Below are 19,680 nucleotides of genomic sequence, written 5' to 3'. Positions count from 1 at the left end.
CCTGAGGTGCTGCAGCTTTCACTGTGGAGTTCTCAATTGTATAATGTATCTTCTAGTTCTATTTTCCTTCTGGAAGAGTTCATATAAGAGGTAAAGACTGAGCTTCAGTTATGAGAGGGCTTGACATGGGGGGCGAGTACATGTGGAATAGACTACTTTGTGGAAAACAATCTTAAAGCCCTCCATGAAATAAAGGGTATTGTTGGTGATGGTGCATCATCAGGTCACATTAAATTCACACCATGTCCTAGGGTGTCAATCAATCAATTCTGGCCTTGGTGAATATGTGGAGTTTGCACTTTTCCCCCTTGTCTGCGTGGTTTTGCTCCTGGTGCTCCGGTTTCCCCCCACAGTCCAGAGAAGTGCAGGTGAAGTGGATTGGCCATGGTAAATTGCCCCACACAGTCACCCAAGGCTGGAATCGAACCCGGGACCCTGGTGCTGTGAAGCAGCAGTGCTAACCACTGTGCCACCGTGCCATCCTTTGTTTTCTCCAGACATTTAAATTCCATCACCTGCCGTGGTGGGATTAGAACCCGCTTCTATGATTCTATGTTCTTACGTACCTGTTTCAAGCTCCCTTAGCTTGTGGGCATATAATGGAGTCTTTTTACCAACTGAAATCAGGAAGATTGTTGTGTTGTGTTGTAGGCAGGAATGCCTGAAAGGGCGGATTGGGAAACCCTCCTTGCACCCACCTCATAAAGTTTCATCTCCATTTAATCATCCTAGAAATAGGTTGCCATATGTTGTATCACTCTGTCACTTGTTTGTATGATGCACCACATTCCGTTTCCTTTTGTTCCTTTTATAACATTCCCCTCCCCCAGCTTTATATGTCTTGCATCTAAATCCAATTCACAGATTGATAAAGAATGAAATGTGTGTGCCATGTACGCCTGCACGAGGGCAAAGCTGTAAGTGCAACTATGCAAATTTATTCTAATGAGCTGGATGGGGTATTTAGGAACACTCATTGACTGCTGTATTGGCACAGTTTACTCTGGCATAAAAGCACTGAATTACAATGTTAGCATAATTTTAGCTGCACTGTTTTTTAACATGGATCAAGAGACTCGTTTATTTCTCGTTCAGATACTAAACAGTGATAGTCATTGCTCTGCTGTGATTCACTAACCTTAGCAAATAGCCACGGAAATTAAAAATTACCATCTGTTATTCATAAAAAAATAGAAAGTGGTAAATAAAGAGAGTCAAAAACCTACAGAAAACCGAGTGGGAAGGGGAAATTTACAAGATAAGAGAGAAAGGAGGAACAAAATGTCTGCACCCGTGAGATCATGTGAAATTGAGAGAAATTTGTGTCAGAAGCATTGGGAGAGAGGGAGACAGACTGCAAGACAACGAGACTTATAGAGAGGAAAATAATTAGAGAATGGGAGACAGCTACAAGAAACAATTCTTTTCATTTGACAATAAAAATGTTTGTTTGAGGTCCTAAATTCTGCCATGTGAAACTCTGCCCGTGTTTTAAACTGGTGACTTTTCACAGGTTATTAGCAGAGCATCAGCTTCACTGGCAGGGGTGAATGCTGGCCTTTGGGCTTCACCTTCTACAAAATATAGGCAGCAGGAAGTGTTGCAACTGCTCCAAGGTAATTTATTAGCTTCTATTTTTGTCTGCATCTTGCAACAAAACATTCAATTGCTCCTGTAACGGGTTTTGAAACTGAGAAGACTAAAAGGAATTGAAATGTGAAAATAAATTGCATGTAATTCATTCAACAACTGTGCTTAACTGTCACAGAATGTAATGAAAAACGTCAACTCTCGAGTCCTGCAAATTGGCCTGTGGTGCTCAATTATAGGATTCCTGTGTGTGCTCAATGTAGGCAAGCAGATTGTGTTAATCTTAGAATTTCACCTTTTAATATTGCTGTTACTGTTTTTGCTAGGGAATCTGAAAGTGTGGCAATGTGTTCTTCATTTCTTTGGAGGAAAGTAAATTGTAACAGGCATTGAAAAGATATTGCTAACTGCTATTAGTATACTTGAGTTATATTGCAGCTATTTTTAAAATGCATTTGTTGATTACCCCTGCTATTGCTCAATCGGAAATAGCTGGATTCTCTGAGCCTTTGCACCAAAATTGCGTTCAGCCTTGGGGGGGGGGGGGGGGGGGGGGGGGGGGGGGGAGAATGGTCATCAAACCGGAAATTTGGACCGGCGCTGCTCCCGCAATTCTCCGGTGGGTGGGTCCTACATTTTTGGTGCAGCGCCGCGGTCCGAGTCCACGGGGCGCTGCAGGTCACCGCCGTGTGCATGCGCAGGAAGTGCAGGGCCCCGTATCGGCAGCCAGAGCTGCAAGAAACACTCCAGGGCCCTGCCAGCCCCCTGCAGATGGGAGAATCACTCAGGACTTTCTTAAGGAAAGCCCAGAGTGAAACGCTAGCGTTTTTACGCTGGCGTGGGGGCATAGCCCCATTATTGGAGAATCCAGCCCAAAGTATTGGGAGGTATTTAATGGGACCAGTAAGAACTGAAAATACAGGTGCGGGAGAGGTGACATAATTAGACAGGAGCCGAACTTTCACATTCCCGGCAGTGGGTTCAAATTTAGAGTTGAAATCAGAGACATATTTGAGGCAGCTTGGCCTCACACTGTCCCATGGCATCTACTTGTAATGCCTTTGCATGCCATGAACATTCATTATATTAAAACATTTTGTAATCGTGTCCTACCTTCAAGATTAAGTCAACGTTTCAGAAAATCCCATAGCACCTGGCTCACGATTGTTTAAAGGTGCCGTTGCACCAGTCTGCTTTGTGCAGTTGTGTCTGAGGTCACCAGTTTCCTCGTTGAACTCCTTGGCATAAGGGGAGAATGGCAGCTTGGGACTGGCGGGAATGACTCAGGGGTGATGGGACGGGGGATGTAAAGTGGTATTGGAGTTGCGGCGAGCTGACATTTGGGTGCAGCGGAGCCATTGGATTGCGCCCTCTGGTCCAGAGACCAGATGATCTGGGCCCATTGAGTCTGCAGCAACCCGCTGAAAGAATTCCCTACGTGGGGCCACGCCCCGCCCTATCCCTGTAACCCCATAACCCCACCGAACCTGCACATCCCTGGACTGTGGGAGGAAACTGGAGCACTCGGAGGAAACCCCCGCAGACATAGTACATACAGTGCAGAAGGAGGCCATTCGGCCCATCGAGTCTACATCGACCCACTTAAGCCCTCACTTCCACCGTATGGAGTAGGGGGGGGGAGAGGAAGAGTCCCATTGGGAGGGGGGGGGGGGTCCATGTGAGTCCGTAAAATAGATACCCAGATATTAGAAGTTGTTTTAATTCTTCTAACATTTTCTGAGTAACTATTGCTGTTTACCAGTTGGAACGGTCTGAAGTATCTTCAGATGGTTCTCTGTATAGAACAATTTCCCATGGGAACTTTGCACTTCCCAGGCAATTGCTGTGCGATCCATACCCTGGAACCTTCAGCGGATGTTCCCCAGCACATGCTTGGTGTACCCCTGAAGATATGGCACCCTGGATCCCGGAACTTATAACCCCCATCTTTCTCCATGAATTTCACTCTGAAATATTCATCTTGGCCAGTAGCAGAAATGGACAATAGAGAAATGCCATGTTATACTTTGCCCAAAACTTGCTTCCATTGACTTGAAACAGCGCAGGTTCTGGGTAGGGAGGAAATGGTAGGCTGGGGCTTCTGGCCACAGTGGGGTACAGGCAGCAGGGGGCAGGGAGGAATGGAGGGGACAACAACTGGGCTAGGAGAAAGAACAGAACAGAACAGAGGATCTGAATGCTGGGACTGAAGGAAACCTAGAGGAAAGTGTGAAGCAGGGGATTTGGAGGGATTTGAAGCTGGGATCAGATAACATGGGAGACGTAGGCCTTTGTACGAATAGGAAAAATTGGATAAAAACAGAGAATGCCCAAAACGCTCAGTACGTCAGGCAGCATCGATGGAGAGGGAAACAGACTTGTTTCAGGTTGAAGACCATTTGTCAGAACTGGTGAAATTAGAGATCTCACGAGCTTTAAGCAAGTACAGATCTTTGTGCTGGATATTTACAGGCCGAGCTCTCAGAGAGGGTTACAGTTGGACACCATGCCAATGGCACCACTCCCAGCACCTACTCGCCCACCCTCACCCCGACTGCAGCTTTATCAGCAGGGGTAGCATCAGGTGTTCCGCTTGCCCAGGATCAATTAAGGCTCTTAAGTGGCCAATTAATGGTCATTTACTTAGGAGCCTCCTCCCACCCACGTGTGTAGGAGAGGCCCACGCCTGGCCATCAGGCCACCCAGTATAATCTGGTGAGCCTCGATGCCAGGCTGTGGTGCCAGTCTTCTTAGTGTGGCATATCAATGCACATTTGTCGTTTGTGTCTTAGTAGAGGATGCAACTTAACATTTGCAGTTCCTCAAATTCAGATGTTCAAACTCTCGAATTTTCCCTCCAGGTCGGACTGCAGGCAGCTATCATTGAACTAACTTTATTTTCATGTCCCCAATAGTGAGGGCAGCAGTGAGAGCAATAAAACAAAATGCTCAGATCTTGCAATTTTCAACAGAAAGAGTGGCAGCAAAATGATGATCTATGTCACATTGGAAGAAGAAGTTTGAGGTGGATATAATCTGAAAGATAAAATATTGAGGATATTTAAGATCCAGAGCTGTTCACAGTAAATTGGCTCGAGATGTTATGGCCAGGTAGGAAGTGGTAGAAGGGTTTCCCGTTCTTTCTGCCTTCAGTTAATCACATACTTTTAAAATGAATTTACTTGCTAACTTAGTGAGTGTTTAACTGGTGTAAGTTTTAAAGAGGTATATAATTGAAATTTAGATTGTTAATTTTGTCACGTGTACCGAATTACTCCGTTCCTAATTGACCCACAAAAATGCTTTTGTTTGAGTAAAACTTGACTACAAGGTATGACAGGACTCTGAAATAGCAAATAATAGTTTATTCAAACAAAAAATGTATACTTCCCAAATACACAACCAACTTTTACAACTTCAATTGGGTAGAAGCATAAATCATCCTCAGGTTTTCCAATTGGCAACAATTTCCCCAAAGTCTGCCCAGGGAGTACTGTAAGTCTCAGGGCAATCCTCCATATTTTTAAAAGGACTCAGGAGAAACCTGACATTTTAAAGTGGCCAACTCTGACTGCTTGCTGACAAAACCTCTCAGAAGGCTCGGCAGGACAAACCTAACCTGCCTATGGATTGGGCTCAGGAAAGGTGCGAGCCACAGGAATCCAGGTGTAGCAAAGTCACAGACACACTGGTGATCTAATCACCAGAAGAACAAAGGGAGATGGAGATCAGCAGACGAGAAGAAAACAGCCCAGCAGGGAGACAATGGCCACGCAAATTGGCCCCTTAACAGAAAACAAAAGACCCAACCTGTTGATGGGATATCGTTCAGGAAGCTCCGGACAAACATTAACAGTTTGTTAAAACTGGCCGACAAGCATTAAACAGGACATTGAAATCGACAAGCAACAGGGTAAGGCAGTTTCAGCCAAAACCGAAACCGCCAGTGTCCAGAAATCCATTGTCCTTGAAATTGCTTAGGGGGCGGAGTCAGCCTTTTGAAATTGACTTTAAAAAGAGACATGCTGAGGGGGACAGAGGGAGTTTTGAGGTTGGTAGAATCGTGACACGAGGGAAGAGCAGCCGGCACCTTTTTCAACCCAAGGAAGGAAGCACCCGGAGACGACAGAGCCCCCTCTAGGATTGTAAGTATCCTCAGCCAACTTGTTGAAGTTCCCGAACTAAGATAGGAGTAGAGGCAAGGGAGGGAGGTAGCGTTTTAAACTCCAGTAATCTTTAGCTCATCTGAAAAAATTGTGTAAATTAAGATTTTCGCTGTGTCCGTTAGTACTTTTCTCCCGTAGTAATAAGATAAAGCATAAGTTTTATTCATGTGTGATGGGATATTGGAGAGGTTGATTTTGGTGTTGTTAAGTAAATTATAAGTTTGAAACTCGTTTGGAGTCTGTCTTGTTCCTTTCTTTCCCTCTCACTGACACGCTCTGGCAAAGTCACAACTTTTATCCTCGACCATAATTCCGGAGTCGAGAACCGAGGGTGATCTGGGCGCCTCGAAACGCTCACTCAAGGGAGACTACTGGTTAGGCATAAACAGCGTGATCTCTCTTTTTCTCTCTCTTGGGGAACTACTCGAGTGGAGTACGTACAGGGTGGCAGTTTGTCCCACCGACAAGAGAGAGAATCACCCATGCCTTGGTGGTGGTTCTGGGATAGCTGTGTGATATAAGTATCAGGGTACCGGTTAGTGAGCGCTCTCGCTCTCTCTCCCCTGCGGCATTCCCCGGCCTTCGAAATTCCGAGGCGTGTAGGAGAGAAACACTCAGCTATCGGCTGACCCCCAAACACCAGCCTGTAAGTGGAGTAAAGGGAAAGAAACCCCTACAGTACTCACTTCAAACAACAAGATGGTTTCCCCAAACCCACTTTTTACCCTTGAATTAGGATTATTGCATCTCGAATCAGGTCTGCTGTAATTAGCCAATTGGTCATTTGTTGGTAGTGAGTTAATGTCATTGAATTTGGCCATTACATGGAGCAGTGTTCTTTCTTTTATCTAAATGTCGACAATTCTTAATTTATTCTCCTTCATTTGCTCAAGAGCAGTGACGGATGAATGAGGTCCATATTCCATTGGGTATCTGAATGCTTTCTCTTCCCATGGACAATGGCAGCATGTTTAGACATATGGGGCGAAATTCTCCAACCCCACGCAGGGTCAGAGAATCGGCCGGCGGCGCCGATATTGCCGCTCCCGCCATGTTAAAGATTCACCCACCCGCCATAAAACGGCGTTCTTCAAATCCCGCCGGCCGCCTCGGATAACGGCTGGCGCCGGCGGGATGCCATTGTTTTTTTAAGCATTTTTATTCACCGGCTCGGATGGGCCGAAGTCCCGCCGACGTGGCCACGGGTCACGTTGGCGAAAATCAAAGTAGGTTTATAACGGCGTCAACCATTGATGATGGTTGACGCCGTTCAGTTACCTACATCGAGTGCACGGGGGGGGGGGGGGGTGGGAGGGATAGGGGGTGGGGGGGTAGGGGGTTAGGGGTGGGGGGGGTGGGGGTAGGGGTGGGGGTAGAGGTGGGGGGTAGGGGTAGGGGGATAGGGGTAGGGGTAGGGGGGTAGGGGTGAGAGTAGAGGTAGGGGGGGTGGGGGTAGGGGTAGGGGGGTGCGTTGTGAATTATAAAGGCAGAACCCAGAAACTTTGCCAAAAGTTTTTCCCTCTCTCTCCGCGTGTTTTTCCTGTTGTTGTGAAACTGACCTGAAATCGCAGAGGCTGAAGCAGAAATAGACAAATCCAGACACATCTCCCACCCCAGGATCCCAGCATTTCCCTCTGCATTTTAACCAGGCAATATTCCTGGGTTTAGGCAGATTGCAATATACTCACCAAAGCCCTGCTCTCAGCCAGAGGACGGACGGGACTCCCTCTCTCTGTCTCTCTCTCTCTGTCTGTCCCCACAATCTCCCTCTCTCTCTCTCGCTCTCAAACAAAGACAAGGCAGCTGGGAGGAAGGGGAGCCTTGAGGAAGATCTGCTGATGCCCCCATCCAATGGATGCCCGGGGCCAACGCACCTTCGCCCACCCCTCTGCACGCCGTTGCCCCCTACCCCCTATCCCTCCCCCCCTCCCCCCCACCCCTACCCCTACCCCCTAACCCCCCTCCCCCCCAACCCCCCGGGGCCAACGCACCTTCGACCACCCCTCTGCACGCCGTTGCCCCCTACCCCCTACCCCCCTCCCCCCCAACCCCCCTACCCCACTCCCCCCCAACCCCCCTCCCACCCACCCCTACCCCCCAGTTTCCTCCCAAAAGTTCCGAAAGATGTGCTGTTAGGTAATTTGGACATTCTGAATTCTCCCTCTGTGTACCTGAACAGGAGTTGGAATGTGGCAACTAGGGACTTTTCACAGTAACCTCAGCGCAGTGAACAGCTGAAAAATCATGAACAAACTTGACTTATTTTTTATTATTTAAAATATCTATTTAATTTTGAGCATGGAGTGTAGACTTGACATTCCAGAAGTCTAAATTTATTTTTCCAGGGTCAGAGATGCTGTTTGTAAGTAATTGTGACTTACCATACTGTTTAAAGACCCATTTACGCATCATTCAACAAAGTGCAACTTTTTCAAGGGTAGCGTAAAAAGTGGAAGTTCTCCTCAAATTAGCGATTTCCATTTGCAAGGAGTTCAATAGCACACTCTGTGGAGGAGCTGGGAATTACTGTCAGCAGCAATTGGATTTCCACAGTTAACTCTGCACGTCCGGGTGTCAGAGGTTTGTCAGTTTCACAAGAATAACGGTGATGAATGCCAATGTATCTTGTTATTGCAACAGCAAAATTTAGGCATTGTATCATTGAAAAGGATTGCTGCGTTGCATAGAGGAGAAACAGGTGAAGAGCACACTACATTGGAATAAGGAAAGAAAATCTCTCATCTGTGCAAACTAGCCAAGATGGCTGTGCACAAGCCATGCTCAAACGTTGGTTCAGGTGATTCACCTGAGGAAGGAGCAGTGCTCCGAAAGTTAGTGATTCGAAACAAACCTGTTGGACTTTAACCTGGTGTTGTAAGACTTCTTACTGTGCCCACCCCAGTTCATTGTTGTCTTCTCCACATCAAAACTTGTTAGGCCACTGATTTTCATTTGACCTGTAATGGAGTGTCTGAGTAGCACTCTGGCGGCAGCATGCCTATTTCAAACTGAAAAGGAGGTTGAGATACATAATTTAAAAAATCTTCATTACCCTTAACCGCCCACGTTCTTTCCTGGAGACCATGGCACATCCTGGAACAAGCAGCCTTTTCACCCATCTCTGCCTGTTAGGACCTTTTTAAGTGTACTAAAATAATTAAGCGCTGAATGAAATAATAAAGTTGGAATACTCTGTTCAGCTGAATAGATTTTATTCTTTGCTTTATAATGAAATATTGTCCGGCATTCTGCGGCCGTTGGGATTCTCTTTTCCCACTGGCAGTGCACCCGTGCCAGGGGGGTTTCCCGGAGGCGCAGGTGGCTTCAATGGGAAATCCCATTGAAAAGCCGTGGGAAGAGAGAATCCCGCTGTCAGTGAATCGCGCACCGCCAAGAGACACGTGGCTGGGGATTGGAGAATCCCACCCTTTGAATATTTTTCATCAGTATCTGCTGAATCACTCTGTGCTACAGCTTCCCCCTCCCCCTGAATTAATAGTTCATTTATTTTCGGTTAAATTTCATAACTTTTATGTTTACTATAGGCTTAAGCTCTTCCATTGATTTGACATATGTTAAAAACAGGCTTTACACAGGAACAATAAAACACTGATTATGCTAGTCTTAGTAGGAAAAGAACATTATTAATGTTCCTGCTAAATTGTGTGGGCGCACAGCCATGCAGCAACTTGAGCGATAGCATTCGCGCTTTCGCTTCGCTCTATGATGAATAATGCATGTGTATGACCACGCAAAAAATATGTACAAGGTCTGTACTCTGAAAAAAAAAATAGGTTGCAGACAGCAAGTAAATTTTAAAGGGAACATTGGAGACAAGGCAATTTAAAGGTGAGTATTTTTGACCGACCAAATGAAAATAAAAAGAAAAGAATATTCGCAAGTTTTCAATGGAGTGAAATATATTACGAAAGTGATTATGTCATCAATAAATCGTGCTGCCACAGTCTGGGAAGGGCTGACATTATTCGGGGCTGGGGGCACTGTGGTGGGGCAGTCCGGGATGCATGAGCCGGCCGAAGGGGGGTACTATTTTTGAGGTCAGGATCCGTGGGCTATGTCCACCATGATGCACGGTACGGCCACTGCTAGCCTCCACCAGAGGCCTGGACAATACTTACCCCATAACCAACATCAGCAGAAACAGATTAATTGACCTTTATTTCACCGTTGTTTGTGGTACCTAGTAATGGGCAAATTGTATGCTGCATTTACCCCTGTTCAAAAGTCGTACTTTACTTTGAAGCACTTTGAGAAGTCCCGAGAGTGTGAAAGTGTGAAAGATACTGGCCAGGATTTTCTGCACCCCCCTCCCCCTCCCCCTGCCACACAGAGTGGATGCGAGCTATTCAAATGTGTGTAGACTTCAGCGGGATCGGAAGATCTTACCACCGGGAGGGGACAGAAAATTCCAGAAATCGTATAAATTTGAGCGCTTTCTTTTACATTAATAAATAACACCTCTGTGAATTTCTAAAAATGCTTTTTTGGAATGTGAGTACCGCTGGCAAGATCAGCATTTGGTGATGATCCCTAATTGCCCTTGAGAAGGCAGCGGTGAACTGCTCCTGTCCATCTGCTGCAGTTAGACCAGAAGTGCTGGTGGTGTCATGTGAGTGTACGTTTAAGAAAGGGTGTTTATCATATAGCTGTAGTGGCTGTACCTTTAAGAAAAGGGTGTTTATCAAATAGCTGCAGTGATGTCAGAGTGTCGGTGGAGCTGGGCTGTCTGTCTGCTTTTATTTTCGTTTTTGAGCTGGCAGCTACAGCGTGTGTTTAGTTTTGTTTTCAGAGTTGGAGCTGCATCCAGCCAAACAAGGTTTAATTTTGATCTCTCTCTGTATTAAAAGAATGTCTTAAGATCACTTGCTAATTTAAAAGTGATAATTGCTCTCAGTAGAGAATTTAAACCTGCTGTCTTTGTTAAAGAGGGTATTTGTCTTATGGATGTTTCTAGGAAAGATTAAGGGTTACTGATAGAGTACTGTATTCTTTGGGGGAAATATTTGAGTTGATAGTTGCTAAGATGTTTCGATGTGTTTATAAAATGTTAACTGGATTCAAATAATAAACATGGTTTTGTTTTAAAAGTACTTTAGATCTCTGTTGCATCACACCTGTAAAGTGGACCCTTGTGCTCCCCATAACCAAACTCTATTAAGAGTTGTGGGTCAGGTGAACTCCATGATACGCTTTGGGGTTCTCTAAACCCTGGCCCGTAATATTAGGAAGGGAGTTCCAGGATATTGAACCAGCAGCAGGGAAGACAAGGTGATATAATTCCAAGTGAAGAAGGAATGTGGCTTGGAGGGCAACTTTAATTAAAAACAGTCCAAGTAATCTTTCAAGTGAAAATTTCTATCTTGTCAGCAGAAAATAACAGCAATATTTTACTACACAAACACAGAAACGATCTTTCCAAATCCATGTAGAAAGTAGAACACTCCTTGCTGCACTTTACATACTTGCAAGTGGCCTTAATCTTGATTGTAGCAGAGGACCATCTATGTAATGGAATTGATCCACTGGGAATGAAGGGAATTAAGCTACAGATACTGAGTAAGTATGCCTCAGGTGAAAAGCTTCATGTAATCTTTAAATGCTGAGATTTTACCATGGGTCAGAAGTTAACTTAAATTAATAAGGACAGAAAGCAATTTCAGGGCTTCAGTCACATCAGTTGAAGAAGTGCTATTTCACACTCCTATTGCTTTCCCATTTATTTCATTTTTCCAGGAACTCGTACTTAGGTGATTATTCCCTCATCAATCCCCCTCTAATACAGCAGTATCTATTTATTCTGGAACAGTCCTTGGAAGATTAAAAGGGATAAACTGTCTTCTCAGTAGGTTTTTTTAAGCTAGATTGAGCAGGATCGAGGGACCTACTCCTACTCTTAATTCATAATTTCTTTAAAAGTCCTAAATTCATAATTTTTTTATCTGGATTAAACTCAGACCTGATGCTGAGTGGCTAATGATAGCATGGTGTTGAATTTGCTACAGTTGGGCTTGTGAATGTGCAGCCTATTTTTATGTGGATGAGACACATCTTACCCCCTTAACAAGTTTAATGCTTGTGCAAATGGATCTGCAAAAAATAGGTTATTTAATGTTACAAGGGCAACACAGGAGAGACGTGGGGAGATTCATAGTAGTCAGCCTTCTGGGAAGAGGATGACAGCAGTGAATGAACGAATGTCATAGGAAATGATTGATTTAAACAAAGACATCAAAACATAAACTCTGTTCTTTCTTTGCGCTTAATGAGTATCTCTGCAATGTTTTGTGATTGGCGTGTTGTTGCTTCTTTGAAATATGCTGGAGATTAGGGAGTGTAAATTCCTGCACCTCTCTGCCAACTAGTGATCTTGCTGGTTGTGCATACATCTGGATGTTGTATGAGAATGACATTGTACTTGACTTTGATGCCTGCACAGTCAAATACTCCTTTGACACTTGCTGTCAAGATTCAGAAGTGAATAATGGCTACTTGGGTGAAGTACCAGAAGGTAGAACAACTCCATATATGGAAACAACATGATTTTAAAATAATAGATTAGGGGGAGAAAACTGGTAAGAAAGTTGTTTTTTACAATTCTAAAATAAAGAATAAATTTATAATGAATCAAAATGTAGCTCTTGTTTAGTACAAACCACAACAGCAAAACAACAGGAATGAATGTTTCACATAGTGATCTGCTGAAGCTTTAATATGACCTTAATCTATCTTTCAGCTGAAACAAAAATCTGCTTTAAGTATTACCATGGAGCCAGTGGAGCACTTCGAGCAACAACCCCAAGCATCAGTGTGAGAAATCCTTCTGCTCCTGTGAGTTCCGACTGTAATGTGTTTACTATATATACATGTAGATATCATTAGGTAATCACCCACATAAATTTTCCATTTCTGTGCTGGTAAGCTCAGATGTGACTAAAGGTATAGATAAAAATAGAATTTGACCTCTTTCGCACCACAGTCTGTAGTGACTGAAAGACAACAGATGGTGTTGTAATTGTAATGTAGCAAATCACACCATTATGGCACTGTCCTTCTCTCCAAACATCTTTTTTCACATGCTGAGGTCTATACAAACTATCTCAGTTATCTTTTGAAATAAAATAAAATCTCTTCACATTTGATCACAAATTAACAATGTTTTAAAAATCTACTTATGTTTGACCGATGCTGTTTATCATTAAATTCAATGCTTTACATTGTGAGCGAGATGGTGCCTTAACCTAAAATTCGTCCCTCTTCAGGGCTTATTCCTATCATTTATAAAATGCTATTAATGAAAGTACATAGGCATCCTCATGTTATACTGACATAAAGGTTTGAAGATTCCCTGTGCCTGTAAGGCAATGCGCGTTAGTGTTAATTTTCATGGAGAGACTGGTCCCATTGTGTTTTATATTTTTAAAATATGATCAAAGAAATGTCAGATTCATTCTTTGGATAGTTAATGGATTGTTTTTCATTAAAGAGACATTATTTGCCAATTTTTCCTTCCTGCTCTTCTATAAGTCTTTCTTCTTGGTGGGGTCTGGTAACTGATTCAGATGACTATTTTCATATTGCTCCAACCTTTGGAAGTCCTTAGATTATTTTCATTATTTGGGAATCGTGGTCAAGCTCAAATTGTTTCCCTTCCCTCATGGCTACACAAGCAGACATGCTAATAAATTAGCAGCATGATTTTTATTTCCATTGAAGTCAATAGCAATAAATCAATACAGCACAGGGTGCCAGGTCGCTCTGCCAAGGGTATTGCCAGGGTGCCATGCTGGCATTACTAAGGTGCCCGGGTGGAAGTTGCCTGTGCCGGGGATCGGGCCCGAGGGTGCCCTGCCCTTATGAGGTGGGATGGGTTGGGGTAGGGAACTCAAGGAGCCCCCCAATTGGCAAGTTCAGGAGTTGGGGAGATCCAGAGGCCACTGTGTGTGGTTGAGAGGTCAGGGTGGCATTTAAAAATGGCAACCTGATCTCTTCCTGCACTGACCAACTAGGGAGGTATGTGCAGCCTCCTCAGGGCATTCCGTGCAGAGGCCCCCCCCAAAAAATAAAGTTCCGTTTGATGGTGGGACCGTTCTTGATGCTGCGGGCTCTGAGAAACACCTCTCTATTCGCACCCAAAACAGGACTGTTTTTATTTTGTTAAATCACGCCCATCAAGTCCAAAGGGGTTCACAGGTGACAGCCCATAAGCTATTCATCCGGCATAACTCCATGGGTGGGTCTTATTGTAGGACAACAGGACGTTAGCCAACTGATGGCTCAGTGATTGGTCTGATTGCTTCCTTGTGGCATTCTTAAAAGTCTGTACAGCCCATTCCATCAAACCACTGGATGCAGGGTGATATGGGGCTGCCCTAGTCTGCCAGATCCTGTTCGACTCTAGTAAAAGGAGTACCATTATTGGACACAATGGCTGGGAATCTCCGACCCAGCGGCCGGTCGGAGAATCCGCGGGAGGATGCAAGAATCGCGCCCCGACGCCGCCTTCCCCATTCGCGAGTGCCCCCGAGATTCCCGCCGCGCCGGTCGGGGGCCATTGACAGTGGCCCCCGGCGATTCTCCAGGCCCCAATGGGCCGAGTGGCCGACGAGTTTGGCCGAGCCCCACCAGTGTGGGTTACTCAGGTCCCACACAGCGGGACTTGGAAAGTGAGTCTGCGGAGGCCGTCCAGGAGGGGGGGCGGGGAGATCCTACCCCTGGGGGAGCCCCCACGGTGGCCTGGCCCGCAATTGGGGCCTATCGATTGGAGGGCGGGCTGGTTCCGTGGGGGCCTATTTTACTCCGCGCCAGACCCCTGTATATTGCCCCGAGTCGGCACGGAAAAGGGAACCCCTGCGCAGGCTGTAGCACATGCGCGGAAATACACTGGCCGCTCCTCACATGTGCGAACTCGCGCCAGCCTTTCTGCGCTGGCTGGAGCTGCGGGGACCACTCCTAGCTCCCGAGAAAGGGGAGCATTCCCCATTATCGGGGACCGCTGACGCCGGAATGGTTGGCGCCACTTTTCATGCTGGCGTGGGGACATAGCCCCGTTATTGGAGAATCCCGCCCAATGACTTCTGGCGGGCTATGAATGCCAAATGCCCGGCCTCAGGCATCCATAGAAGCTGCTGAAGCCATAGCTCCCATCTCTAATATAAATGGCCATTTGGAATGAGGCACTACCAGGTCAAGAAACATCCTGCCTAAGAAAGGGCCTGCATAGTCAACTTGCATTCTGGTCCATGAGAAGCCCAACCACTTGCAGGGATGGAGTTTGGCCAAAGGAGGTAATGATTGTTGGGTGTAGCAGGGAACGCATTGCCATAATACTTCCTCAATAGCTTTATTGATCCCTGACCACCAAATATAGCTACAAAGCAGCACCTTCATTTTTACCTGGCCCAGTGGGCACTGTGTACTTCTTGTAAAAGAGTTCCATCGCTGGGGGTGGAGCGACGAGTCCAGAGCCCCAAAGTATTGCTTCACCCTTGCAGGTTAATTCATCCTTGCGCAATAAGTAGGGCCTCAACTGTTCGGATTTCTCGTGGTGCAAACCTGTTTGTATCAACCACTTCACCTTAAGCAATACCGAATCTCATTGAGTCCAATTGTGTATATGCCTGGATGACACCAACAAGGGAGCTAAGAAGTTTAATGCCAAGATGATATCTTGGGGAACTGGCGGTGGTGCCACTTGCTTTATAGTGAGGGGAGTCGATTCAATGTGTTCGCATTAGATATTTGCGTGTCAGTCCTTTGTTGGAAGGTATAATTGTAGTCCGCTGGCAGCAAGGCCCAATGTTCCACCTTGGTAGAGGTAATTGTGCTTATTGGCTTGTCCTCTTGCAAAAGACCCAATAGCGGCATATGGTCGGTTATTATGACGAATTGCTGACCATAGGCATATTGGTGGAACTTTTTACACCATAGATGATGGCCAGTCCCTTAGAACATAGAACATAGAACATAGAACGATACAGCGCAGTACAGGCCCTTCGGCCCTCGATGTTGCACCGACATGGAAAAAAAAAAACTAAAGAAAAACTAAAGGCCATCTAACCTACACTATGCCCTTATCATCCATATGCTTATCCAATAAACTTTTAAATGCCCTCAATGTTGGCGAGTTCACTACTGTTGCAGGTAGGGCATTCCACGGCCTCACCACTCTTTGCGTAAAAAACCCACCTCTGACCTCTGTCCTATATCTATTACCCCTCAATTTAAGGCTATGTCCCCTCGTGCTAGCCACCTCCATCCGCGGGAGAAGGCTCTCGCTGTCCACCCTATCTAACCCTCTGATCATTTTGTATGCCTCTATTAAGTCACCTCTTAACCTTCTTCTCTCTAACGAAAACAACCTCAAGTCCATCAGCCTTTCCTCATAAGATTTTCCCTCCATACCAGGCAACATCCTGGTAAATCTCCTCTGCACCCGTTCCAAAGCTTCCACGTCCTTCCTATAATGAGGCGACCAGAACTGTACGCAATACTCCAAATGCGGCCGTACTAGAGTTTTGTACAACTGCAACATGACCTCATGGCTCCGGAACTCAATCCCTCTACCAATAAAGGCCAACACACCATAGGCCTTCTTCACAACCCTATCAACCTGGGTGGCAACTTTCAGGGATCTATGTACATGGACACCGAGATCCCTCTGCTCATCCACACTACCAAGAATTTTACCATTAGCCAAATATTCCGCATTCCTGTTATTCTTTCCAAAGTGAATCACCTCACACTTCTCCACATTAAACTCCATTTGCCACCTCTCAGCCCAGCTCTGCAGCTTATCTATGTCCCTCTGTAACCTGCAACATCCTTCCGCACTGTCTACAACTCCACCGACTTTAGTGTCGTCTGCAAATTTACTCACCCATCCTTCTGCGCCCTCCTCTAGGTCATTTATAAAAATGACAAACAGCAACGGCCCCAGAACAGATCCTTGTGGTACGCCACTCGTAACTGAACTCCATTCTGAACATTTCCCATCAACTACCACTCTCTGTCTTCTTTCAACTAGCCAATTTCTGATCCACATCTCTAAATCACCCTCAATCCCCAGCCTCCGTATTTTCTGCAATAGCCGACCGTGGGGAACCTTGTCAAACGCTTTACTGAAATCCATATACACCACATCAACTGCTCTACCCTCGTCTACCTGTTCAGTCACCTTCTCAAAGAACTCGATAAGGTTTGTGAGGCATGACCTACCCTTCACAAAACCATGCTGACTATCCCTAATCATATTATTCCTATCTAGATGATTATAAATCGTATCTTTTATAATCCTCTCCAAGACCTTACCCACCACAGAATTTAGGCTCACCGGCCTATAGTTACCGGGGTTATCTCTACTCCCCTTCTTGAACAAAGGGACCACATTTGCTATCCTCCAGTCCTCTGGCACTATTCCTGTAGCCAATGATGACCTAAAAATCAAAGCCAAAGGCTCAGCAATCTCTTCCCTGGCTTCCCAGAGAATCCTAGGATAAATCCCATCCGGCCCCAGGGACTTATCTATTTTCACCTTGTCCAGAATTGCCAACACTTCTTCCCTACGCACCTCAATGCCATCTATTCTAATAGCCTGGGTCTCAGCATTCTCCTCCACAATATTATCTTTTTCTTGAGTGAATATTGACGAAAAGTATTCATTTAGTATCTCGCTTATCTCCTCAGCCTCCACACACAACTTCCCACCACTGTCCTTGACTGGCCCTACTCTTACCCTAGTCATTCTTTTATTCCTGACATACCTATAGAAAGCTTTTGGGTTTTCCTTGATCCTACCTGCCAAAGACTTCTCATGTCCCCTCCTTGCTCGTCTCAGCTCTCTCTTTAGATCCTTCCTCGCTTCCTTGTAACTATCAAGCGCCCCAACTGAAACTTCATGCCTCATCTTCACATAGGCCTCCTTCTTCCTCTTAACAAGAGATTCCACTTCTTTGGTAAACCACGGTTCCCTCGCTCGACCCCTTCCCCCCTGCCTGACTGGTACGTACTTATCAAGAACATGCAATAGCTGTTCCTTGAACAAGCTCCACATATCCAGTGTGCCCAACCCTTGCAGCCTACTTCTCCAACCAACACATCCTAAGTCATGTCTAATGGCATCATAATTGCCCTTCCCCCAGCTATAACTCTTGCCCTGCGGGGTATACTTATCCCTTTCCATCACTAACGTAAAGGTCACCGAATTGTGGTCACTGTTTCCAAAGTGCTCACCTACCTCCAGATCTAACACCTGGCCTGGTTCATTACCCATTACCTCATTACCTTCTTTACAATTTGGGCGTAATTTCACTTTACTTCTGGGAGGGTCCTCAAAGAAAAGGCGATTGGTCATATCGATCCATCCTCCATCTTATGGGATAGAACAGCCCGAATCCCATATGGCGAGGTGTAGCTTCCCCAGGTCGATATTGAACCAAGAGTTTCAAAGATTGCAGAGCTTGTTTTACCAAGTGGAAGGCTTTTCTTTTCTGCTCCTTCCATTGCCAACGTCGTTGTTTCCTTAGTAACTGGTGAAGTGGTGCCAATGTCATTACCACGTTTGGAATAAATCTGCCATAAGAGGGGCTGGTTTAGCTCTCTCGGCTAAATCGCTGGCTTTTAAAGCAGCCCAAGCAGGCCAGCAGCACAGTTCGAATCCCGTACCAGCCTCCCCGGACAGACGCCGGAATGTGGCGACTAGGGGCTTTTCACAGTAACTTCATTGAAGCCTACTCGTGACAATAAGCGATTTTCATATTGGGCAGCACGGTAGCATTGTGGATAGCACAATTGATTCACAGCTCCAGGGTCCCAGGTTCGATTCCCGCTTGGGTCACTGTCTGTGCGGAGTCTGCACATCCTCCCCGTGTGTGCGTGGGTTTCCTCCGGGTGCTCCGGTTTCCTCCCACAGTCCAAAGATGTGCAGGTTAGGTGGACTGGCCATGCTAAATTGCCCTTAGTGTCCAAAATTGCCCTTAGTATTGGGTGGGGTTACTGGGTTATGGGGATAGGGTGGAGGTGTTGACCTTGGGTAGGGGGCTCTTTCTAAGAGCCGGTGCAGACTCGATGGGCCGGATGGCCTCCTTCTGCACTGTAAATTCTATGATAACAGTTCACCATTCCCAGCAAAGATTTCAGCTTGGCTACATTCCTGAGTGCTAGGATCTCTCCTATGGCTGTGGCCTTTTCTTCGAGTGCGTGTAGGTAACCAAACCTAATGACTTTAGAGGCCCGGAAGATAAATTTTTTGTGTTTAAGGTGGGCTCCCGCATCAGTGGACCTCTTTAATACAATCTCCAAGCATGACAAGTGCTCTTCATCTGTGGTTCCAGTGACCAAAACATCGTCTAGGTAGAATATCACTTTTGGGATACCCTGAAGGAGGTTTTTCATGGTGTGCTGGAAAATAGCGCAAGCCAAGGAAATGCTGAATAGTGGCCTTGTGTAGGTAAATAAGCCCTTACGTGTATTGATTGTGGTCAACGTTTGGGACTCCTCTTCTAGCTCTGTCTGCGGGTACATGTGTAGAGTAGATCCAGCTTAGAGTAGGAGAGGCCTCCTGCCAGCTTAGCGTAGAGGTCTTTGTTTCTGGGGATCATGTACCTATCCACCTGAGCAGCCTGATTGACAGTGAGTTTATAATCCGCAAGTGGTCTTACTGATTAGTTTGGCTTCAGCACGGAGACTCTGGTGGTCTCCCACTGGGAAAATTGCACTTGTTTAATAACTCCCAGTTCCTCTATCGCTTTAGCTCAGCTTTAACTTTTTGATGTAGGGTGAAAGGGGCTGGTCTGCATCAACATACATTTTGACCTTGATGTCCTTGATCCGACAATACTCATTGTGGAACACGTCCTCATATCTTAGCAGGACATCTTGAAAACCTTTGTTTGCAACTGTGAAGATT

The 19,680-nt window shown here is 45.8% G+C and overlaps 1 protein-coding gene across 1 annotated transcript in view; it reads left to right on the top strand.

Moving 5' to 3' along the window:
* The window catches only part of LOC119966320 (E3 ubiquitin-protein ligase HECW1-like), a 664,661-nt gene that overhangs the window by 228,126 nt on the left and 416,855 nt on the right, over window positions 1–19,680 (top strand). The window contains 1 exon segment of the mRNA XM_038797802.1: window positions 12,511–12,605. Within this exon segment, the coding sequence (XP_038653730.1) occupies window positions 12,511–12,605 (95 nt within the window).

This window comes from Scyliorhinus canicula, chromosome 5, assembly GCF_902713615.1.
Source record: "Scyliorhinus canicula chromosome 5, sScyCan1.1, whole genome shotgun sequence".
In the NCBI taxonomy this organism is placed as follows: Eukaryota; Metazoa; Chordata; class Chondrichthyes; order Carcharhiniformes; family Scyliorhinidae; genus Scyliorhinus; species Scyliorhinus canicula.
Note: the sequence above shows the minus strand (reverse complement) of the source record. Positions and strands in the feature narration are given on the sequence as shown.